General features: G+C 37.6%; 3 protein-coding genes across 3 annotated transcripts; all 3 read right to left on the minus strand.

The window, feature by feature from the left end:
* Positions 1–3,424: 3,424 nt before the first annotated feature.
* LOC133985835 (lysozyme g-like) lies at positions 3,425–9,667 on the minus strand. The gene is given in 7 exon segments (XM_062425559.1): positions 3,425–4,152; positions 5,000–5,138; positions 5,205–5,271; positions 7,970–8,093; positions 8,862–9,000; positions 9,089–9,291; positions 9,658–9,667. Coding segments are annotated over 7 exon segments (831 nt in total). The 3' UTR covers positions 3,425–4,003.
* A 4,245-nt stretch (positions 9,668–13,912) lies between these two features.
* On the minus strand, positions 13,913–15,692 carry LOC133997137 (lysozyme g-like). The gene is made up of 4 exons (XM_062436670.1): positions 15,607–15,692; positions 14,597–14,781; positions 14,379–14,511; positions 13,913–14,258 (listed from the first exon to the last, which is right to left on the minus strand). The coding sequence occupies exons 1-4, from the start codon at positions 15,614–15,616 to the stop codon at positions 14,128–14,130; spliced, it is 459 nt and encodes a 152-aa protein (XP_062292654.1). The 5' UTR covers positions 15,617–15,692; the 3' UTR covers positions 13,913–14,127.
* Positions 15,693–20,045: 4,353 nt separating this feature from the next.
* On the minus strand, positions 20,046–21,849 carry LOC133997147 (lysozyme g-like). The gene is made up of 4 exons (XM_062436683.1): positions 21,739–21,849; positions 20,729–20,913; positions 20,511–20,643; positions 20,046–20,390 (listed from the first exon to the last, which is right to left on the minus strand). Exons 1-4 carry the CDS (start codon positions 21,746–21,748, stop codon positions 20,260–20,262), a joined length of 459 nt encoding a protein of 152 aa, XP_062292667.1. The 5' UTR covers positions 21,749–21,849; the 3' UTR covers positions 20,046–20,259.
* Between the last annotated feature and the right edge of the window lie 3,349 nt (positions 21,850–25,198).

Here is a 25,198-nt window from a genome sequence, read left to right on the forward strand (position 1 = left end):
TGTGTGTGTGTGCAGGAATGCACAGCCTTGTCTGTACCTGCAACAGGAGCAGGGGTGTGGCACTGCTGATGTGTCCCAGCTTGAAATATGAAACAAAAAACATAACTGGCTGTAGAGTGAGGAAACAAATGTAAAGAGGGTAAACCAACACCTGAGACTGCTAGATGGAGTATGTTCACATACTTATTACGTTTTGTTTTAATGGTTTTATAGTCAGGGCAATAGGTTTAGTGTCAGGTCAGACATATAAAATATAGTGTGGTCCAGCCTCTCACAGTGTCTTAGTATTATGCTCTGTATTAGTGTACTACTGTATTGCTTTAAAAACAAGATTAAATCATATTTACTTAAAAGCAAAATGTAAAATGAAGAAAAAAAGACATGACCACAAGAGGAAACATCTACCTGCACTATCCACCAATGAGCTTTTAGTTTAGTTTCCTACCATATATGGTCAGAGAAAGAAGGAGAAAGAGGAAAAGATTACCAGAAAGAGAGAAGGAGGAGGTAGATGGAGGCGGGGTCTATTGTAGTGTTTTTGCTGTGGTGTAAAGTTTCTTTTCAAACCCTGTCATTACCCCGAGCCCCGGTCCTCCTGTTGTTTGGAGTCTGTCACACATCAAAGATGAGATAAAGATGTAGGTGCAGCATGTCGCCGCATGAATGAAATACAGCAAGGATGCACACACACACACACACACACACACACACACACACACACACACACACACACACACACACACACACACACACACACACACACACACACACACACACACACACACACACACACACACATACAAACACACACACACACACACACACACACACAGGCACACACACACACACGCACACGCACACGCACACACACACACACACACACACACACACACACTGTTGGCATGACTAATTATGTGAATTCTACTATTTATGACTGGTTTTCACTGAAAGTAAGAAAATAAAACAGCAGCACAATCTCTAGATCGGTGCTTCTGGTGCAGTTGCCTGTCTCAGAGACGTAACAGAATAGCAGATACAGCTGCACATACAGAAGTCTGATGAGAAATAACCTGAATTCAGCCGCAGTCATCACTGCCCTCAACAAACTGCCTCAATAGTCTTCAGCCTCATCTGGTCCAACTCTGTCTGGTATCTTGTGTGAGTGCTAGCATACTTGTACATTAAAGGTATATCTCCCTGAAACACGCATTACAATAAACTTGAAACTTACAAATCACACTCCAAGCTCTATCACTAAATATTAAGAAAATATATATAATAAATTCAAAGAAAAACATCTGTAGTTTTTTGCAAATTCAGTGAATAACTATCTGCTTTTATTTTTTGGTTTTACATGCATGCATTGAAAACTTATTTCACCTTGACAGGTGGTAAAATATCTCTCCAGAGCTGTCTGTCTGTTTTTTTGCATTCAGTCGTTATCCTGTTAGTTCATTTTTGCAGCCACAGGGCACAATCTGTTGTTGCACCACTATATTATAATGCAGCTTCCTACTGCTCGCTTCACGTCAGGGAAACTGTCCCACACACCTAATAATGGCCTTAATGTAAGATGATCATAGTCTATTATTTCAGCATAGCACACACACACACCACCACCACCAGTGTAGATACTGTAATACTCTCTACACTACACCAGAAAAAAGTGTCTGAAGTAACTTGACATAGTTAAAAACTGCACAATCTGCTGTTGTGTAATTTCCCAACTAGAAGTAAAAGCAGAGCAGTCATGTTAAGTCATGTCATGCAGGTAGTTGTGGTAAATTTCAATGATAGGGAAAAGTGCAGAGGCCGTAGCAGGAAGTGAGGACAGGACTACTGTATGAGGTCTGCATGAAGGTTTATCTTGACGTGTTTGAGCACATCAGCCATGCTGTGTTGAACAGATTTTACCTTCAGTATTGTTGTTAGAAGCCTTAGAGTTATTTTAGACAACTGAGATACCCAAAAGCACATAATCTGGATACCTTTCCCAAAATGTTTGCTTGTGTGAAAAGATGGTTGCACTCAGAAATGTATCGTTCACTTGATTCAACAACTGTCACAGAACGTCCTGATGATGGCCGAATGGCATCTGTGACAGATGAACAATAAAATCAAGTGAAAGATGTATTTCTGAGGGTGACCCTCACAAAATGATTATATGCATCTAGGATAACGCTCCAACTGGTCAGACCATTATTTTTTCAATGTTATTTCAAGAATTATTTAAAACACAGTGACTGAAGTTTGATATGTCAGATCTGAAACGGGTTGTTATGGAGGGCGTTGTCATTTTCTCATGCAAAGTTTTTCCCCTTTGTGTGGTAAGACCTGAAGTCATCTGTCTATGGGTTAAAAGCTAACATTGAATGAATAGTGCACCCTGTTGTGGACAAAACTGGAAATTACAAGCTGAGGTGTGAAAAAAGGATCCAATGTATCAAAATATTAAAGCAACACAATGAATGTTAATGAATGATGAAAATTTTAGGAATAATGAATTATAAGAATAAGAACACCCATATGAAGTGAAATGTATGACCAAAATTCAGGAATATTGTGGAGCCCTGATGAAGAAAAGACGGAATAGCGGTCGAATTTCTTAGTCTTTAAGTTGGAAAATTTAGTTTCTGACACCTGGAAAAAAATATATAAATCATGTGCGATGGAGGATCGTGCCTTTTTTGTTTCAAGGTGTCTTGTGAGCCCATGCAAGTTGGGCATTTGTAAATGCATGGCACAATAATAAAAATCAATAAGTCATGTATATTTATTGTATACAGAATATTTCAACAGAAAACTAAAATAATGAATGAAACTTGAGGAAACTGGAATACTGAGAATATTCAATACTGTCTGAATTATTTTAAAAGGCCACTCCACAGACCTACAGATGAAGTAGAGTTTTCTAGTTAAGAGAAGTACTAGCTCATAAAAATGTGTAAAATATATTTTAAAACTCTGAGAAAATAACCGCAGTGATGTCATCTGGGTTATCTCAGCCTGAGTTTGAGACTTTTTCATTTTTTAACAGAAACTCTGCATCACCAACTGAAGCTGATAAGTCTCAAAGAGGTGGACATTTAGGAGGCAGAGAGGATTGAATGAAAGGCAATATCTCGCTGGATTATGGGAATTATAGAATTTAGTGTTTTTGGAGCTTGATCAATACTAAGGACTAAAAGTCACAAATGATTAAATTAAAAAAATGTGTTAATACATTTTGTCAGGACAACTCACATGTGGCACAGACTTAAAAAGAACAGTATGCAGGAACCCTTACATCAGCTCACAATGATACTGGAGGATGTTGTGTGTCTACATGTGTGTAAATGTACACACTTCATTTAGTGAAAAGACATGATTCAGGATTACTTATACTGGACTGATAGCTTTATTGATGCATTGATAGATGCTGCAAATGACAATTAACACATATATTGTAGTTACTCTGCTGCAGAAATACATTTATTCACTTTAAGAAAATGCCACTCATAAAATTATAAAGCATATAAAGTGACACAGATATCAATCAGATTTCAGACATGCTGAAAACTTGGACAGTTATCGGCAGGAGAAAAGTCATTAAAATTGATTTAGCTTGAATTAAGTGACATTTACACATTTTTAATAATTACAATTATTTAAACCTCTTATATGTTTGATATGACTTTGTTAGACACTGAGAAAAAACAACAACAAATGGGTGACAATCAATCACTTATAGCTACTTTAATATGTTTTTCTTGGAAATCTGTGATGATCAGTTGTCTCTAAAGAAGTATGGATCAACTAATTCTTAAAGAATATTGAAGGCATTATGGATTTGATTCAAACCTGTGCAAGACGGTAACAAACACACAAATGTGTAATCTGCCATACAGATGAGAAGACGATCACAAGATATTGTAACATATTTTTAAGATTCTGGATTTTGAGTTTGCCTTTGCTTTGATTTTAGCTGGTTAAATGTAACTTCAACTCAGATGTGGAGGAGCTATCAGAGGTTAAACAATTCTTTATAATGCTCCTCATAGTACTGGGCCCTGGCACTGACATCATTAGAGTAGTCCTTCTCGGTAGTGTGAGTATCCACGTTCTTGTAGGAGGAGGCCATTTTTTCAGTACCCATGTTGTAGGCAGCCAGCGCTCATAAAGCAGGAAAAAAACAAGTTGAAGGGTGGAGAGAAAAAAAATCTAAACTTTTTTTATACTGCACATGAATCAAAAACTCTTAAAAAAAACTCAGCTCTTTGACGTTGGTTGAGAAATGTAAACATTATAGTGCTTTTTATCCAGAAAAAATGCTTCTCTCTTGTTTAGTTGTATTTGTTTACAGGCAGCGACATTGATGTAATGCAACAATGGGCAACATTAGTCAATGGGGTATCTACAGAAAAAGTTGTCCTGTCCAAATAATTTGAATAATGCTATAATCACATGAACATTCAACACAGTTTAATTTATTCAATTAAAGTTGCAATACACAACATTAATCCACTAGATGTCACACTTTAGCACCAACACCTCAAACCAAAACACATCTGTGGGTCATTTACTCAATAAAGTTGAAAACATAGAAAGAATAAAGAAAGCAGAGTCCGAACAAAAATGCAGATCACACTGTCAAACTAGGCAGTGCTGGTGCGGCTAGACCGGCAACCATAACAGAGTGTGACTTCATTTACTGCTCAGGGTGCCATTACACCACTTTATCTTTACATCGCAAATAGTTGTTTGCTTACATCTAGTGAGGCTCAGTATCATTTATTGTGTCTTAAAGTATTTTAATAATACTGCTGGATTTGTGTTTCAGGACTTCAAAAGTAATTGCTTTGCAGATTTATTTGTGAAAACGTTACTTTGTAAAAAACCTTATATATGTTTTAATATCGTACATTTTACACTGATACCACCAACTCACAATGCAACAATAGGCAACATTGTTTTACACCTCAAAGACACACAGACAACTCTTCAGATAGATGACCTGTACCTTTCAGCTTCTGGTTCTTGTTCCAATGACTAAATGTTTTCTCAACATCAGTGTAGCAGCCAACTAGAATCTCAACTCCTTGCTCAATATGTTCCTGGCTGTCCCACTGACCCCTTGTCGTGTGCCAGCACTTGTCAACCTAGAAACCATAAATAAATAGATGTTACTATCAAATGTGGATGCAGAGAGTGTGTTGGACAGAGACCTACATCAGTCCAAAGGCCTACCCGTGGTCTCCCCAGCCCCAGCCATCAGAAGTGAGACCTGCCCCTCTGCAGTGTATCATTTTTATACTTTATTTTTGTACAGATTAAATTAGATATCATTCATGAGTTTTAGAGATCCTGGCAGGTGGATTTTGTTACATTTGGACTAAACTAGACTAGCTGTTTCCCCCTGACTCCAGACCTACTGAACGAACCAGCAGATTCATCATACAGACATGAGGAGGGTGATTTTCTCATCAAACTCTCTGTAATTACGTGAGTAAGGACATTTCCTAAAAAACTCTTTTGTTAATTTAGTCCAATATGCTGCTAATAACAGCCATTTGCAGAAGTTCATAAATCTTTATTTTGTCTTTTGATCCACATTGTAGACATTCAGAGCTTAGCCCAAACCTACAGGGGTCTGGGGGGATGCATTATTTTTTTAAGAAATTTGAAATAATAAAATGCTTAAGAATCTGCACATCATTTGGGAAAAACATGATAGTTACCCAGGAAATCTTCCTGTAGAGCCTTTATCCAATTTTGTATGTAATTGTTTTCTAAGTGTCATCACTTTGAAACCATGACACAGCAAATGTTGAAGATGAATAATTTTCTCCCCTGCCACCTAAAAAGAGGCAAAAACTGTATGCTGTATGTAAATTGGCTTAAACAGCATTACTAAAATTGAAACCTATTCTGTTATATTATGCTGGAGTAGAGTTCACAGAATGAATTTTAGCAGGCAAATCTGCTACATATGAGTTCATGTCATTATAATCTGAGCTGCTCTAATTACAAATCAAAGATCTTCAATAATCCTCAAGTTAATGTGATCTCCAGTGCTCTAAATTGAATATAAGGCCAACAGAAGACCATTTACTCAAATTATATTAGATTTCTTCAGGGAACAGTGCAGTAGGATACACATCATGAGCATATATTATTATCTTACTTTATCTGATCTACATCTGGTCACTCTGTTCTCCTTTCCTCTTTCATTTTAACTTCTGTCACTCTCACAACTACACTCATTTAATGTCCTCCAATGAAAGAAAAAAGAATGTAAAACAAAAAAGTAAGAGTTCTGATCATAAACTTAAGATGTTACAAATATTTTATTCTCTTACATCTGCTCCTGGCAGATTTACTCATCTGTTCCTCACTTCTTTCTTCTCAGCACATTTTCATTTTCATTTTCACAGTTTTCACATTTCATTCCCTATTCTCCTCTTCATTCTTGTCCTCAATTTCTCTTTCACTCCTCCCTTTCTTCTCTTCCTGACTCCCCAAATCCAGACTTTCACTTGTCCTCTTCTCACCAATTCGGCACTCCTCTCCTCCTGACCGCTCCTCACACATTTCCTTCCTGGCTTATTCATAAGCTACCTTTAAGATTTTATTGTTGTCCATATTTACAATCAAATTTATCATGATCAGGATGGTGTTTGGTGTCACTCACCACTGGGTTTTTTTTATACTAGCATCTGCCGTTTCCTCTGGTGCACCAGTTGTGTCAACCTCACGAATGTCTCCATAGGGATAGCTTGACTACACCAAACACAGAACACACAAAACATATAAAAGTCAGAACAGTTCAAATACAAAATGCAAGAAAATCATGTAAAAGTATTTAGATGAACTTTCACTCTCTGAATTTACCAGAGCAATACAATTATCAACTCATGACCCCTCAATGACCCTTAGAGGGAGCCCAACCTCTAGGTTGGGAACCACTGAGCTGTGTATAAACTTTTATTTCCTTCTTTTTAAGGATTTGAATACTTCCTCCACAAATACTGTCGTACAGCCTGTGGTGAACAAAGAGACATTTTCATAAAACAAAAGTGTACTTACCCAGGACCACATAGTGGCTTCTAGAAGTTTCCGTGAGGCATCAGACTGCTCGTCTCCTCATATAATGAACTCTTATCTCCACTGGCTGCAGTACAGCCAGTCAGTGGAGCACATGTTTTATCAGAGATAATGGTCTAGCAGTGAACCCACCCCTTGTTCCGCTGTTTGGCAAAATGAAAGGAAGTCACTCAGGAAGTTGATTTATTTGGGATTTGGACAGGAAAGAAATAAAAGTAAAAAAACAGCTAAAATGTTTGAATGATAGGAAATTTCCAAGAGTTACAAGATGTTTACAGTAAAATGTTGACTTACTTTAAGCAGCAGATCAGTCTTTTATATTGGTGTTGTGCTGCAGATCAAGTTAACAGAAGCTTGTTAATGGCATAAGGTGGCGCCATTAATACAATTTCACTTGAGCTGTTAATCTGTCTTTGTTGCATTTAGGGGTATTGTGGAAATGTACTTTTCTATTTAGTTTGCACTGATGCAAACAGACACACATGAAAAAAAGCACAACTTTTTACTGTTTGTTCTCACAGCGCACAGACATAAGAACAGTATGCAGGAACTCTTACAGCTCACAATGATACTGGAGGATGTTGTGTGTCTACATGTGTGTAAATGTACACGTGTCATTTAGTGAAAGGACATGATTCAGGATTATATATGCTGGACTGATAGCTTTATTGATGCACTGGTAGATGCTGCAAATGACAATAAACACATCATACATTGTAGTTACTCTGCTGTAGAAATGCATTTATTCACTTTAGGAAGTTTCCATTCATAAAATTATAAAGCATATAAAGTGACACAGATATCAATCAATCAGATTTAAATCATGCTTTTATTTGCTATTCAAATTTAATACATTCAGAAATGGGCGAGCTCTCAGAGTTAAAACCCATTCCTCTCATAGTACTGGGCCCTGGCAGAGACATCACGGGAATAGTCGCCTCCGGTAGTGTGAGCGTCCACGTTGTTGGGGTTCATATTTTGTGCGCCCATGTTGTAGGCTGCCAGCGCTCCTAAAGCAGGAGGAAAATAATTTGAAGAGTGCAGAAAAATGTGGTGAGATGAGGTTATTTTGTCAGTTTATTATTCTTCAGCGGGATTGATAACTGAATAATGAGTTGGCATCTGTTCAAAACACATTATGAATTTAAAGTATCATGCTTTGTAATTTTAACTGTTAAACATGGTCAAAGTTTCAAAACTTGAGATGAAGGTATGAATAGATGATCCCTACAAGTCAAACGTCAGGGCTTCTGACTGCTTTGAATGCTTCATTTACTTTATGTTCTACCTTTTGTGAACTGAGGTGCTGCATAAAATGTCCATATAGATCAATAAGGTTTGACTTTTTGTTTTGATTTTGTTTACTGTATATCATACAAATATATTCTGGTAGAGCCCTAGATTAAAAATATGGATCTGGAAAACTACATGATATGGCCCCTTTAATGCCATTTATAGGAAGAATTTGAACATTTCTGACTTTGGTGCCCTTAATGGCAGAACCAAAAATAACTGAAGGCAACACATAGTGTACTGAACCATCTCTCACCAGGTTTGTCTTCATTATTTATTTTCACACAAAAAAAGGTGTCCTGTCCGACTAATTTGAATAATGCTGTAATGACATACAAATTCTACAAAAATTATCTTTCACAACTTCGAGTAATTGCTTTGCAGATTTATTCTTTAAAGAAAACCCAACTCACACTGCAAAGATAGAGAACATTGTTTTACACCCCAAAGAAAAACAGACAACTCTTCAGACGGATGATCTGTACCTTTCATCTTCTGGTCGTGGGACATATGAGGAAATTTTCTTTCGACATCTGATTGGCATCCCTTTAGAACCTGAACTCCTTGTACGATATGTTCCTCGCTGTCCCATTGACCCCTCGGATTGTGCCAGCGCTTGTCAACCTAGGAAGCATAAAAATAAAAGACATTACTATTAGGGAGGTGGATGCAGAGAGTGTGTTGGACAGAGACTTGTGTGTGGAACACAGACCTGCATCAGTCCATAGCCGTTCCCATTGTCTCCCCAGCCATCAGAACTGAGACCTGCCCCTCTGCCTGCGCGGGTCTCTCTGGAAATGATGCCAGCCACGATAGATGGCTTAATGCCATGTTTGTTAGCAGCACTGACAATCTTGTCTTTGTGCTTATTCATGTAGGAGAGATCATCCTCGGCCTGCCTTTGGTATGAAGAGTCTGAAGAGGAAATTCAAGTTTATATTCATTTAAATTTCATCATGTAAAAAGTTCATGTCTGTGCTATTCAGTATCAGAAAGTGTCTCATTTCAAACTATTTTTCTTTAATATACCAGGATAACCCAGTAAGTATCAATATTGCTTTACAGGGAGTATAATTATCAAGAGTTTATAGTGAGTTCTTTGAGCTAAATACTAATGTCAGCATGCTCACAATGACATGCTGTTTATGCCTGAGAACGGCATTTTCAAGTGTTACGGCACTTTTAAGGTGGACTGTAAATTTCCATTAAGAAGTTATAAATCAGAAGCTAACGTCAGCGCTGTGGTTGACAAAAAGACATTTTCAACAAAAGTGTACTTACCCCCAGCCATGTTGGTCTTTGTTCTCTGTCGCTCTTCGAAAAGTGTTGGTGATGTATCAAACTCATCCTCTCTTCATATAATGAACTCTTATCTCTACTGGCTGCCGCTCAGCCAATCAAATCAGTGATCAGGTTGAAGTGCAGCACATGGATTCTAAGAAATAGTGGTCCAGCAGGGAATGAACCCAACCCCTGTTCAGTCACAATGAAAGTAAGTATGCAGGCAGAAAGTGTTTGGACCTTGGACCAGAGAAAGTGAAAGTTAAAAAACAGCTAAGATGCTCAGTTGGCTGCGTAATGTGATGCCCTGATCGTTGACATGCATGCTCCAGTCCCCTTTTTTAAAAATGGTAACCATCATCCCAGTCTGCCAGTCCACAGGCACTGTACCTGATTTCCATGCGATATTGAAGAGACCAGCTAGCCATGACAGGTGGAAGTGTTCCTTCCACCACCCGTCAATATCCACAGTCAAGGTCAGCAGTTCTCCAACCCTGCTGAAGTCCTGCTTCCCCTTCCTGAATCCTCTTACATTTTTCCAGAACTTTTCTGAGGCCAACCCTCAAAAGTCCTTCCCCATGACCTCCAGGAGTGCGGCCCAGTCTCCCTCTCTTGGACAAGGCTCCCACACACCTGCAGTTTCACTTCATTGAGGTCTATGAATCATTTTTAGTCCGGAACCTCACCTTATGGGAGAAATTTGCCTTGGGAGATCCTAGCAAGGTCTACTGCCCCCGACAACACAGCTAACAGGGTCACAGGGACACTCAAATCCGTCCACCACGATCAGGTGATCATTATCAGAGAGGTGTCTTTGTTGTATTTAGGTGTAGGTGTTGATATTTGCTTTTTGGTTTAATTTGGACTGATGTCGTTTTAGTAGTATGTGCTTTTAAATGCACTACATTTTAAATAAAGCTACCCTGGCTCATCGGTTTCTCTTTAAATGTTACTTTTAATAAAGAGACCCAGAAATCCAAACATTAAAAATACAAACAGTACAGAAAGACAATCTGAGGGGGTTGAAACAGTGAGGCCGATATTTCATTTGTACACACCAAGAAGCATAATCCAACTGATGATAAATGGATAAAATAAATTACCTGGCAGGATTTATATTTGATAAATTAAAGTTGTTTTACGTTATGTTGCATCCTCACTACATCCTTATCATACCTTACGTTGCAGCAGGGAACGAACCCATGATGTGTTCAGTCATGATGAAAGTAAGTAAGCAAGCAATTTGTTATAAATTATTTGGACTTTGGACCAGAGAAAGTGAAAGGAAAAATCAGCTAAAATGCTTTGTTGATAGAAGTAATGTCTCTTCATATACATTATATGATATAATTAACTCTAATCTCTACTGGCTGCACACATCCAATCAAAGCAGGTGTTTGGGTTAATTTCAGCAGACGTTTTCACAGAGATAACAGTCAAGTAGGTCATGAACTCACCACTGTTAAGTCAAAATGAAACTTAGTAATTACTTATTTACTATTTGGGCGTTGGACAGTAAAGAAAGTGAAAAACAGCTAAAATTTGTTTGGATGATAGGTTTACAGTAAAATGTTGATTTACTTTAAGCAGCAGTCAGCACAGAGACAGTGGGACTGTTTTAGTTACTCTGTTATCTTCCGCAGTTCTGTCTTTTATACTGGTGCTTGTCAAGTTTAAAAAAAGCTTATTTAGGGAGTAAAATGACAGTAATTAAATTTAGCTTGAGCTGTTAATCTGTCTTTGTTGTATTTAGGTGTAGGTGTGATGTGAATATTTACTTTTTGCTTTAGGTTGTGCTGTTGTTGTTTTAATATTATGTGCTTTTAAATGCTTTAAATTAAAGAAAAATGTACTTATTGTTTAGTATTTTCTCTGATTTCTCCATAATAGAAAAGGTTTGAGTTGTGAATTTTGTCGTGGACAATGAAGGTCTGAATGTTTGATCAATACAATATGAGAATTTTTGTAGCATTGTTTGACATATATGAATTTGTGGTGCCTTGTTATAGTTTAGTGCATTACAGTCATATAAATGACAATATAATAAAAAACTTTATTCAGAGCTAACAGGAGTTGGTTGAGGAGTTCGTCTGTGTCAGTCTGAGCTCTCTGCTGGGTTAACAACATGCTAATAAAAGTCTGCTTTGTTTATCTCAGCGGTTTTGTTGTTTTTTTGCTTTAAACATTTACTCTCTATATTATATTATATGCTGTAATTTCCCAGCTTGGGATCAATAAAGTATATCTATCTATCTATCTATCTATCTATCTATCTATCTATCTATCTATCTATCTATCTATCTATCTATCTATCTATCTATCTATCTATCTATCTATCTATCTATCTATCTATCTATCTATCTATCTATCTATCTATCTATCTATCTATCTATCTATCTATCTATCTATCTATCTATCTATCTATCTATCTATCTATCTATCTATCTATCTATCTATCTACAGTATATAATTTAATCATGCTTCACTGTGGTCACAAACATCACAGTTTTGTCTTAATGTGCTTGTTTTCATCACTGAATTGATGTCATCTGTGCTCCATGGCCCCTGCATATTGCAGAGTTGTTGAGCCCCTATTCTAACAGTGGGCCACTCTGATCACCTGATTGAGGCCTTTTATTTATTCCTGTTCCTGTTTTAAATCCAGAGGTGATGATGCTTTTGCAGTTGATGACCCTAATTGTTGAAACAGCGTTCCAACTCATTTCTTTAAGTTAGCCTTACAATAAATTCTGTTTGCCTTTATTTCGTTGACCTTGGTCGTGTACTTTCTTTCTTGTCTATGAATATGAATGTGTATGTTTTTTTATGCTATTTGTGAAGCACTTTGTAATTGTATTTGAAGTGCTATATAGATAAGATTATGAATGAGCAGACTTGTTTTAGTCTGATCACATTAGATACTAGTTTACTTTTTTACAAGCAGTTCAATGGTAGTTCAGTGTTGTATTTTTCCACTCAGTCGTCATCCTGTTGGTTTATTTTTGCAGCCAGAGAGCGAAATCTGTTGCAGCACCACTTCACAAATTATAACACAGCTTCCTGCAGCTAAGTTTCGGTTTAGTCTGATGGCTTTATTCAAGACAGGCTTTTCAATGTGTGAAACTTTATGAAACATCCCTGCTGGAAAATGAAAAAAAAGCCACTGTGACTCATCAATTTTTATGAGTTGTTATTTATTTATTTGATTTTTAAGTGTTTTATTATTGTTTTTCTCCAAAAGAATCCTGAGGTATTCACAATATAATGGCATTTATTCTGTTTGAAATGAGACTCAACCCTCCCCCCACCCTGCAAACTAGCTAAGTCATGCGATCTACACTGAGAACAACATTGAACACTGAAACAATATTTCAGAATGAGACTTATCCTTGTGACATGTAGCGTTTCCAAATTGCACCAATATAACTTGAGAATACAGGAAGTCTGAGAATATTCAATACTGTCTGAAATATTTTAAAAGGGCCACTTAACAGACCTACAGATTAGGTAGAGTTTACTTGTTAAGAGGAGTACTACTCAATCAATAAAAAAGTGTAGAATATATTTTCAGACTGACAAAATAACCCTGGTGATGTCATCTGGGTTATCTCAGCCTGAGTTTGAGACTTTTTCATTTTTAATAGAAACTCTGCACCACAAACTGAAGGTGAGGAGTCTCAAAGAGTTGGACATTAAAGAGGCAGAGATGATTAAATGAAAAACATTATCCCGCTGCATTATGGGAATTGTAGGATTCAGTGTTTTTGGTGTTGTGCTGCAGATCAAGTTAACAGAAGCTTGTTAATGGCATAAGGTGGGGCCATTACTTAAATTTCACTTGAGCTGTTAATCTGTCTTTGTTGCATTTAGGTGTATTGTTGTGGAAATGTACTTTTCTATTTGGTTTGCACTGATGCAAACAGACACACATGAAAAAAAGCACAACTTTTTACTGTTTGTTCTCACTGCGCACAGACATAAGAACAGTATACAGGAACTCTTGCAGCTCACAATGATACTGGAGGACGTTATCCAGCTGCATTATGGCAATTGTAGGATTCAGTGTTTTTGGAGCTTGGCCAATACTAAGGACTAATGAATTTTTAAAAATAGTTTTCATAATTTTTGTCAGGGCAACTCACATGTGGCACAGAAATAAAAAGAACAGTATGCAGGAACTCTTACATCAGCTCACAATGATACTGGAGGATGTTGTGTGTCCAAATGTGTGTAAATGTACACAAGTCATTTAGTGAAAAGACATGATTCATTACTTATACTGGACTGATAGCTTTATTGATCCATTGAAAGACGTTGCAAATGACACTTAACACATCATACATTGTTATTACTCTGCTGCAGAAATGCATTTATTCACTTGAAGAAATTTCCATTCATAAAATCATAAAGCATATAAAGGGACACAGATATCAATCAATCAGAAAGTCAGAAATGGGTGAGTTCTCCGAGTTAATAACCATTCCTCGCATAGTACTGGGCCCTGGCATAGACATCACTGGAATAGTTGCCATGAGTAGTGTGAGCATCCACGTTGTTGGGGTTCATATTTTGTGCGCCCATGTTGTAGGCAGCCAGTGCTCCTAAAGCAGGAGGAAAATAAGAGTGCAGAAAAATGTGGTGAGATGAGGTTATTAACATTGTTTTACATGGTTTTACACCCCAAGGACACATAGAAAACTTTTCAGATGGATGATCTGTACCTTTCATCTTGTCGGGCATATTGGGAAATCTCTGTGCGACTTCATTGTAGCAGTCCTTTAGAATCCCAATTCCTTGCTCAATATGTTCCTGGCTGTCCCACTCGCCCCTTGGCGTGTGCCAGTTCTTGTCAACCTAGAAACCATAAATAAATAGATGTTACTATCAAACATGGATGCAGAGAGTGTATTGGACAGAGACTTGTGTGTGGAACACAGACCTGCATCAGTCCATAGCCGTTCCCGTTGTCTCCCCAGCCATCAGAAGTGAGACCTGCCCCTCTGCCTCCTCGGGTCTCTCTGGAGATGATACCAGCCACGATAGAAGGCTTCACTCCAAGTTTGTTAGAAGCCCTGATAATTTTGTTTTTGTAATTGTTAATGTACTGAAGATCATCCGCAGCCTCTGGAGAGGAAATGAAAGTTTCTATTAATTTAAACTTCGTCATGTAAAAAGTTCATGTCTGTGTCACATTATTCAGTATCAGAAATCTGCACAAGCAAAATCCTACATGTAAAAATGACAAGTTATGTGCATGTATTTCTAGGATGGCCACAGTGACTTAAAACCACAGCGTTTCATTTTTATAGTTTGTTTTTGTACAGATTAAATTAGATATATTTCTTGAGTTTCAGAGGTCTTGGCAGGTGGATTGTTTTACCTTTGGACTAAACCAGATTAGCTGTTTCTCCTTGATTCCATTCCTACTAAACTAAACTAACCAGCTGCTGGCTGTAGCTTCAGATTCAACATACAGATATGAGGAGGGTGATTTCCTCATCAAATTCTCTGTAATTAGGTGAACTACTCAAACCAGGTACTCATTTTTTGATGACCTCTTCCAGAAAAAACTGCTCAAAGATATCAAGCCCCTCACTAATTATCCAGCAGTCTCCAGTGAAACATTTAAGATTTTACAGTTGTCCACATTTACAATGTCCAACCATCCATCATGATCAGGGATAGTAGCCCTGTCATACAAAAATATGCCTAACATAATATGATAACACGATTTGACTAGTTTTTGATCAGGACCTGGTCTAATGTGGTCTGAATGGAGAAATATCAGTCAAATCCCCTTGAAAGGCTTGAAAATGACTGAAAACGGCATCTACAGGTATTACACCACTTTTAAGCTGGACCGGAAAATCCCCCTAAGAAGAAATTAATCAGAAACTAACTTCAGCTCTGTGGTTGACAAAAAGACATTTTCAACAAAAGTGTACTTACCCCGAGCCATGTTGGTCTTTGTTCTCTGTTGCTCTTCGAAAAGAATTGGTGATGTATCACACTCATCGTTTCTTCATATAATGAACTCTTATCTCTACTGGCTGCCGCTCAGCCAATCAAATCAGTGATCAGGCTGAAGTGCAGCACATGGTTTCTCAGAAATAGTGGTCCAGCAGGGAATGAACCCAACCCTTGTTCAGTCACAATGAAAGTAAGTATGCAAGCAGAAAGTGTTTGGACCTTGGACCAGAGAAAGTGAAAGTTAAAAAACAGCTAAGATGCTCAGTTGGCTCAGTAATGTGATTCCCTGATCGTTGCCCTGCATGCTCCAGTCCCCTTTTTTGAAAATGGTAACCATCATCCCAGTCTGCCAGTCCACAGGCACTGTCCCTGATTTCCATGCAATATTGAAGAGACCAGCTAGCCATGACAGCCCGGCCGCACAGCGCACTGGGCATACAGGTATTTAAAGCTTGAATTTCATTGTACTGTCATGCAATGACAATAAAGGTATTCAATTCAATTCAATTCAACAATGTCCAGAGCTGTCAGCACACCCAGCGCCTCGCCACTGATGCGCTTCTTGACTACCTCAAAGACCTCCAGTAGGGATATGAGTGAGGCTTCCCCTGAGTCGCCCAACTCTGTCTCCTCAGTAAAGGGCATGTTGGGTGGGTTTAGGAGATCCTTAAAGTGTTCCTTCCACTCAATATCCACAGTCAAGGTCAGAAGTTCTCCAAACCTGCTGAGAACAGTTTGGACTAAGTCCTGCTTCCCCTTCCTGAGTCCTCTTAAATGTTTCCAGAACTTTTCTGAGGCCCTCAAAAGTCCTTCCCCATGACCTCCAGGAGTGCGGCCCAGTCTCCCTCTCTTGGACAAGGCTCCCACACACCTGCAGTTTCACTTCATTGAGGTCTATGAATCATTTTTAGTCCGGAACCTCACCTTATGGGAGAAATTTGCCTTGGGAGATCCTAGCAAGGTCTACTGCCCCCGACAACACAGCTCACAGGGTCACAGGGACACTCAAATCCGTCCACCACGATCAGGTGATCATTATCAGAGAGGTGTCTTTGTTGTATTTAGGTGTAGGTGTTGATATTTGCTTTTTGGTTTAATTTGCACTGATGTCGTTTTAGTAGTATGTGCTTTTAAATGCACTACAATTTAAATAAAGCTACCCTGGCTCATCGGTTTCTCTTTAAATGTTACTTTTAATAAAGAGACCCAGAAATCCAAACATTAAAAATACAAACAGGACAGAAAGACAATCTGAGGGGGTTGAAACAGTGAGGCCGATATTTCATTTGTACACACCAAGAAGCATAATCCAACTGATGATAAATGGATAAAATAAATTACCTGGCAGGATTTATATTTGATAAATTAAAGTTGTTTTACGTTATGTTGCATCCTCACTACATCCTTATCATACCTTACGTTGCAGCAGGGAACGAACCCATGATGTGTTCAGTCATGATGAAAGTAAGTAAGCAAGCAATTTGTTATAAATTATTTGGACTTTGGACCAGAGAAAGTGAAAGGAAAAATCAGCTAAAATGCTTTGTTGATAGAAGTAATGTCTCTTCATATACATTATATGATATAATTAACTCTAATCTCTACTGGCTGCACACATCCAATCAAAGCAGGTGTTTGGGTTAATTTCAGCAGACGTTTTCACAGAGATAACAGTCAAGTAGGTCATGAACTCACCACTGTTAAGTCAAAATGAAACTTAGTAATTACTTATTTACTATTTGGGCGTTGGACAGTAAAGAAAGTGAAAAACAGCTAAAATTTGTTTGGATGATAGGTTTACAGTAAAATGTTGATTTACTTTAAGCAGCAGTCAGCACAGAGACAGTGGGACTGTTTTAGTTACTCTGTTATCTTCCGCAGTTCTGTCTTTTATACTGGTGCTTGTCAAGTTTAAAAAAAGCTTATTTAGGGAGTAAAATGACAGTAATTAAATTTAGCTTGAGCTGTTAATCTGTCTTTGTTGTATTTAGGTGTAGGTGTGATGTGAATATTTACTTTTTGCTTTAGGTTGTGCTGTTGTTGTTTTAATATTATGTGCTTTTAAATGCTTTAAATTAAAGAAAAATGTACTTATTGTTTAGTATTTTCTCTGATTTCTCCATAATAGAAAAGGTTTGAGTTGTGAATTTTGTCGTGGACAATGAAGGTCTGAATGTTTGATCAATACAATATGAGAATTTTTGTAGCATTGTTTGACATATATGAATTTGTGGTGCCTTGTTATAGTTTAGTGCATTACAGTCATATAAATGACAATATAATAAAAAACTTTATTCAGAGCTAACAGGAGTTGGTTGAGGAGTTCGTCTGTGTCAGTCTGAGCTCTCTGCTGGGTTAACAACATGCTAATAAAAGTCTGCTTTGTTTATCTCAGCGGTTTTGTTGTTTTTTTGCTTTAAACATTTACTCTCTATATTATATTATATGCTGTAATTTCCCAGCTTGGGATCAATAAAGTATATCTATCTATCTATCTATCTATCTATCTATCTATCTATCTATCTATCTATCTATCTATCTATCTATCTATCTATCTATCTATCTATCTATCTATCTATCTATCTATCTATCTATCTATCTATCTATCTATCTATCTATCTACAGTATATAATTTAATCATGCTTCACTGTGGTCACAAACATCACAGTTTTGTCTTAATGTGCTTGTTTTCATCACTGAATTGATGTCATCTGTGCTCCATGGCCCCTGCATATTGCAGAGTTGTTGAGCCCCTATTCTAACAGTGGGCCACTCTGATCACCTGATTGAGGCCTTTTATTTATTCCTGTTCCTGTTTTAAATCCAGAGGTGATGATGCTTTTGCAGTTGATGACCCTAATTGTTGAAACAGCGTTCCAACTCATTTCTTTAAGTTAGCCTTACAATAAATTCTGTTTGCCTTTATTTCGTTGACCTTGGTCGTGTACTTTCTTTCTTGTCTATGAATATGAATGTGTATGTTTTTTTATGCTATTTGTGAAGCACTTTGTAATTGTATTTGAAGTGCTATATAGATAAGATTATGAATGAGCAGACTTGTTTTAGTCTGATCACATTAGATACTAGTTTACTTTTTTACAAGCAGTTCAATGGTAGTTCAGTGTTGTATTTTTCCACTCAGTCGTCATCCTGTTGGTTTATTTTTGCAGCCAGAGAGCGAAATCTGTTGCAGCACCACTTCACAAATTATAACACAGCTTCCTGCAGCTAAGTTTCGGTTTAGTCTGATGGCTTTATTCAAGACAGGCTTTTCAATGTGTGAAACTTTATGAAACATCCCTGCTGGAAAATGAAAAAAAAGCCACTGTGACTCATCAATTTTTATGAGTTGTTATTTATTTATTTGATTTTTAAGTGTTTTATTATTGTTTTTCTCCAAAAGAATCCTGAGGTATTCACAATATAATGGCATTTATTCTGTTTGAAATGAGACTCAACCCTCCCCCCACCCTGCAAACTAGCTAAGTCATGCGATCTACACTGAGAACAACATTGAACACTGAAACAATATTTCAGAATGAGACTTATCCTTGTGACATGTAGCGTTTCCAAATTGCACCAATATAACTTGAGAATACAGGAAGTCTGAGAATATTCAATACTGTCTGAAATATTTTAAAAGGGCCACTTAACAGACCTACAGATTAGGTAGAGTTTACTTGTTAAGAGGAGTACTACTCAATCAATAAAAAAGTGTAGAATATATTTTCAGACTGACAAAATAACCCTGGTGATGTCATCTGGGTTATCTCAGCCTGAGTTTGAGACTTTTTCATTTTTAATAGAAACTCTGCACCACAAACTGAAGGTGAGGAGTCTCAAAGAGTTGGACATTAAAGAGGCAGAGATGATTAAATGAAAAACATTATCCCGCTGCATTATGGGAATTGTAGGATTCAGTGTTTTTGGTGTTGTGCTGCAGATCAAGTTAACAGAAGCTTGTTAATGGCATAAGGTGGGGCCATTACTTAAATTTCACTTGAGCTGTTAATCTGTCTTTGTTGCATTTAGGTGTATTGTTGTGGAAATGTACTTTTCTATTTGGTTTGCACTGATGCAAACAGACACACATGAAAAAAAGCACAACTTTTTACTGTTTGTTCTCACTGCGCACAGACATAAGAACAGTATACAGGAACTCTTGCAGCTCACAATGATACTGGAGGACGTTATCCAGCTGCATTATGGCAATTGTAGGATTCAGTGTTTTTGGAGCTTGGCCAATACTAAGGACTAATGAATTTTTAAAAATAGTTTTCATAATTTTTGTCAGGGCAACTCACATGTGGCACAGAAATAAAAAGAACAGTATGCAGGAACTCTTACATCAGCTCACAATGATACTGGAGGATGTTGTGTGTCCAAATGTGTGTAAATGTACACAAGTCATTTAGTGAAAAGACATGATTCATTACTTATACTGGACTGATAGCTTTATTGATCCATTGAAAGACGTTGCAAATGACACTTAACACATCATACATTGTTATTACTCTGCTGCAGAAATGCATTTATTCACTTGAAGAAATTTCCATTCATAAAATCATAAAGCATATAAAGGGACACAGATATCAATCAATCAGAAAGTCAGAAATGGGTGAGTTCTCCGAGTTAATAACCATTCCTCGCATAGTACTGGGCCCTGGCATAGACATCACTGGAATAGTTGCCATGAGTAGTGTGAGCATCCACGTTGTTGGGGTTCATATTTTGTGCGCCCATGTTGTAGGCAGCCAGTGCTCCTAAAGCAGGAGGAAAATAAGAGTGCAGAAAAATGTGGTGAGATGAGGTTATTAACATTGTTTTACATGGTTTTACACCCCAAGGACACATAGAAAACTTTTCAGATGGATGATCTGTACCTTTCATCTTGTCGGGCATATTGGGAAATCTCTGTGCGACTTCATTGTAGCAGTCCTTTAGAATCCCAATTCCTTGCTCAATATGTTCCTGGCTGTCCCACTCGCCCCTTGGCGTGTGCCAGTTCTTGTCAACCTAGAAACCATAAATAAATAGATGTTACTATCAAACATGGATGCAGAGAGTGTATTGGACAGAGACTTGTGTGTGGAAAACAGACCTGCATCAGTCCAAAGGCGTTTCCGTTGTCTCCCCAGCCATCAGAAGTGAGACCTGCCCCTCTGCCTCCTCGGGTCTCTCTGGAGATGATACCAGCCACGATAGAAGGCTTCACTCCAAGTTTGTTAGAAGCCCTGATAATTTTGTTTTTGTAATTGTTAATGTACTGAAGATCATCCGCAGCCTCTGGAGAGGAAATGAAAGTTTCTATTAATTTAAACTTCGTCATGTAACAAGTTCATGTCTGTGTCACATTATAAGGTATCAGAAATCTGCACAAGCAAAATCCTACATGTAAAAATGACAAGTTATGTGCATGTATTTCTAGGATGGCCACAGTGACTTAAAACCACAGCGTTTCATTTTTATAGTTTGTTTTTGTACAGATTAAATTAGATATATTTCATGAGTTTCAGAGGTCCTGGCAGGTGGATTGTTTTACCTTTGGACTAAACCAGATTAGCTGTTTTTCCCTGATTCCATTCCTAATAAATTAAACTAACCAGCTGCTGGCTGTAGCTTCAGATTCATCATACAGACATGAGGAGGGTGATTTCCTCATCAAATTCTCTGTAATTAGGTGAACTACTCAAACCAGGTACTCATTTTTTGATGACCTCTTCAAGAAGAACTGCTCAAAGATATCAAGCCCCTCACTAATAATCCATCAATCTCCAGTGAAACATTTAAGATTTTACAGTTGTCCACATTTACAATGTCCAACCATTCATCATGATCAGGGATAGTAGCCCTGTCATACAAAAATATGCCTAACATAATATGATAACACGATTTGACTAGTTTTTGATCAGGACCTGGTCTAATGTGGTCTGAATGGAGAAATATCAGTCAAATCCCCTTGAAAGGCTTGAAAATGACTGAAAACGGCATCTACAGGTATTACACCACTTTTAAGCTGGACCGGAAAATCCCCCTAAGAAGAAATTAATCAGAAACTAACTTCAGCTCTGTGGTTGACAAAAAGACATTTTCAACCTAAAGTGTACTTACCCCCAGCCATGTTGGTCTTTGTTCTCTGTTGTTCTTCGAAAAGTGTTGGTGATGTATCAGACTCAACGTCTCTTATATAGAGAATTCTTACCTCACTGGCTGCAGCTCAGCCAATCAAATCAGTGATCAGGCTGAAGTGCAGCACATGGTTTCTCAGAAATAGTGGTCCAGCAGGGAATGAACACACCCTGGTTCAGTTAAAATGAAAGTAAGAGAGAACAAGCTGATCTATGTGAGCATTGGAAAGTAGAAAGTGAAAGTGTAAAACAGGATAATGCCTGGATGTTGGGTAAATTCCAGGAGTTACAAGTTGTTTACAGTAAAATGTTCACTTACTTTAATCAGCAGTCAGCACAGAGACATTAAGACTGTTTTAATTTCTCCAACCATCATCATTAGCAGCTCAGTCTTTACTGATACCCTTCTGCATGTTAAGTTAACAGTGGAGTAAGAGGACTTCATTAATTAAATTGAACTTGAGCTGTTAATCTGTCTTTGCTGTATTTAGGTGTAGGTGTGATGTGGATATTTTCTTTTTAGTTTAGATGTCGTTTTGTATAATCATGTGCTTTTGAAATGAACTGCAAGACTTCTTCATAAAGAAAAATGTACTAATTATTATTTTCTGTGATTTAAAAAAAATACAAAATGTTTTTTTGTTATTGATTTGTGAAACTTGTCATGGACAATAACGGTCTGAATGTTTGATCAAGACTGTTATTTTCCAAACATGATCATCAGCTGTTCTTTTATACTGGTACCGTGCTGCATGTTAAGTTAACGAAAGCTTATTTAGGGAGTAAGATTACGTCAGTAATTAAATTTAGTATTTTGTATTTAGGTGCAGGTGTGATTTGGATATTTTCTTGTTGGTTTTGTTTGCACTGTTGTTTTAATATTATGTGCTTTTTTTAAAAATTACAGAACAATCAGGTCACCAAGGTAGATAAATTATGGTGTATCAGAAAGAAAAGAAGCAAACAATAATACAGTAATCCATGGGTGAGTGATGAAGAGGGTAGGGGGTAGAGGGGTGCTGGCATAAGCCAACCGGCCCTGGGTGGGAGTCTCTCCAATGTAAGTCCATCCAATCTAGATAGGGAGCGGGGAAGTATTTTCTTGTTAGACATATCCATAGGGCACAAACAAGTCAGAAGTAGGAAATGATAAAAAAGTTCATGAGCAATGATATCAGAAAGGGAGTTTCCAGAGTAACTTACTGTCAGTCTTACAAGATTAATTGACATTAATTTATACCTTGGAGTGGTGATTGACAACAGACTGGACTGGAAATCTAACAGCAAGGCTGTGTACAAGGAGGGGATGAGCAGACTCTACTTCCCGAGGAAGCTGAGATCCTTCAATGTGTGCAGCAAGATGTTGGAGATCTTCTACCAGTCTGTTGTTGCCAGCGCCATTTTCTTTGCTCTGTACTGGGTCTCAGGCAGGAGTCTTTCGAGACCGTGGTGGAGAGGAAGACACTCAATAAACTGTTCTCCATCATGGACAATGACCAGCACCCTCTCCATCACACAGTGGACAGACATTGGAGCACCTTCTCACACAGGCTGCTCCAGCTCCGCTGTCGAAGGGACAGATACAGATACATTTTTCCTGCCTCATGCCATCACACTGTATAATAACAGCTAAAATAACTGCAGTCACTGCGCACTTTATTTTCTACACACACCACTTTGCACTAAAATCAACACTGCCAATCTGTTGTACATACTTTTGTACATTACATTTTATTTTATTTACTATTGCGCTATTTTATTATGTATAGTTTATTCTTTATATTTTGCTATTTTATTATGTATAGTTTGTTTTTTAAATTTTCTTATTCTTTAGATCCTTATACTATATGTTGTTATCGTCACTGTATCGTCACTATGTGTCTGTGTTATGCTGCTGCTACACTGTAATTTCCCAGCTTGGGATCAATAAAGTATATCTATCTATCTATCTATCCATCTATCTATCTAAACATCGGTCACAGTATAGTGAGCAAATAAAGGAAAGAGGCATTATTCTATATCATTTACTCACTTACATACAATAGCCATTTCGACCAATACTTCTCGGCTTTATTACCATACAATTTTAGGGAGGAGGTCAGCATTTCCATTTTGTATATTTCTTTTACAGTAGCTGTCCATTCTCTCACTGTTGGTGGTTCCCTGTTAAGCCATTTCCTTGTCATTGATTTCTTGCTGGCTGTCAGCAGTATTTTCAGAAGGTACTTATCCTGGGAATTGAGGTCAGTTGGTAGATTACACAAATATATAGTTATATATATATATATATAGTAGTCCGATTCCACTCGTTGAACTGTTTAGCTGGTATTTCTACTGACAGGGACTGAAAAAAGAATAACAGTTGAGGAGAACAATCATCTTTATAGTTTCTATTCGGTTATACAAATCAAGTGTCAGAGGAACCCATCTGTCCAAGTCATTTTTAATTTTGTTTGTGATAATACCATAATTTGCATCATATATATCCTTTAAAGTCTTGGGAATATTAATACCCAAGTATTTCATAATTTTAGTTTTCCATTTAAATTTAAACATTTTGCATATGTCTTCTCAAGGTAAGTAATTAAAAGCGAGGGTCTGAGTTTACTCTATATCCCAAATAGAGACCAAATTGGTCGAGGCAGGACATGAGTTTAGGCAGACTGGTATCGGGGTCAGACAAAGTCACCAGGATGTCGTCTGCATACAGACATGTTTTATATTCTCTTCCTTTAAATGAAATGCCTATAATTTTCGGGTCTTCCCTGATTTTTTGAGCAAGTGGCTCTATAAATAATGCAAATAAGATGGGACTCAATGGGCAGCCTTGCCGGCATCCCCGTTCCAGAGAGATTGTGCTTGAAAGACTGCCATTTATTTTAATCCGGTCCACTGGTGAATCGTATATGGATTTAAGACATCTAATAATTGTATCATTAAAGCCGAAACATTGTAGAACCAAGTATAGAAATTCCCACCGCATGGAGTCAAAAAGCTTTTTCTGGGTCAAAGCTAATCGCTAAAGACTTTGTGTTACTACTGCTCATAATGTCCATATAATGTATTGCTCGCCTCACGTTGTCTTGTGTGCGTCTGTTTTTAACAAACCCCGTCTGGTCCGTGTTGATCAGGTCTGGGATAATATTTTCTAGTCTATATTATGGCTTGTTTCCTGGATGGTGGGATCTCGCCCCCTTTAAGCACATAATTAAAACCTTTTAATAACAATAGTGTCAGGGAGTCCCTAAAAGTCTTATACCACTCTGCCGGCAGTCGATCTCCCCGATATGATGTGCTTTTAAATACACAAGACTTTGCCGAAAAGCCTGGAATTAAAGAAAAATGTACGAATTGCTTAGTATTCTCTAATAAAATTATGAATGAGTAGTCTTGTTTAAGTCTGATCACATTAGTTGCTAGTTGACTTTTTATACAAGCAGTTC

The sequence above is a fragment of the Scomber scombrus genome, chromosome 2, assembly GCF_963691925.1.
Source record: "Scomber scombrus chromosome 2, fScoSco1.1, whole genome shotgun sequence".
Taxonomy (NCBI): domain Eukaryota; kingdom Metazoa; phylum Chordata; class Actinopteri; order Scombriformes; family Scombridae; genus Scomber; species Scomber scombrus.

What these genes read in the sequence shown, in the direction of transcription:
- LOC133997147 (XM_062436683.1), bottom strand. An exon ending in ACGCCTTTGGACTGATGCAG is followed by an intron (nt 20,644 to 20,728) that starts GTCTGTTTTCCA and finishes TATGGTTTCTAG; the next exon opens with GTTGACAAGAACTGGCACAC. An exon ending in TATGCCCGACAAGATGAAAG is followed by an intron (nt 20,391 to 20,510) that starts GTACAGATCATC and finishes CTCCTGCTTTAG; the next exon opens with GAGCACTGGCTGCCTACAAC.
- LOC133997137 (XM_062436670.1), bottom strand. An exon ending in ACGGCTATGGACTGATGCAG is followed by an intron (nt 14,512 to 14,596) that starts GTCTGTGTTCCA and finishes TATGGTTTCTAG; the next exon opens with GTTGACAAGAACTGGCACAC. An exon ending in TATGCCCGACAAGATGAAAG is followed by an intron (nt 14,259 to 14,378) that starts GTACAGATCATC and finishes CTCCTGCTTTAG; the next exon opens with GAGCACTGGCTGCCTACAAC.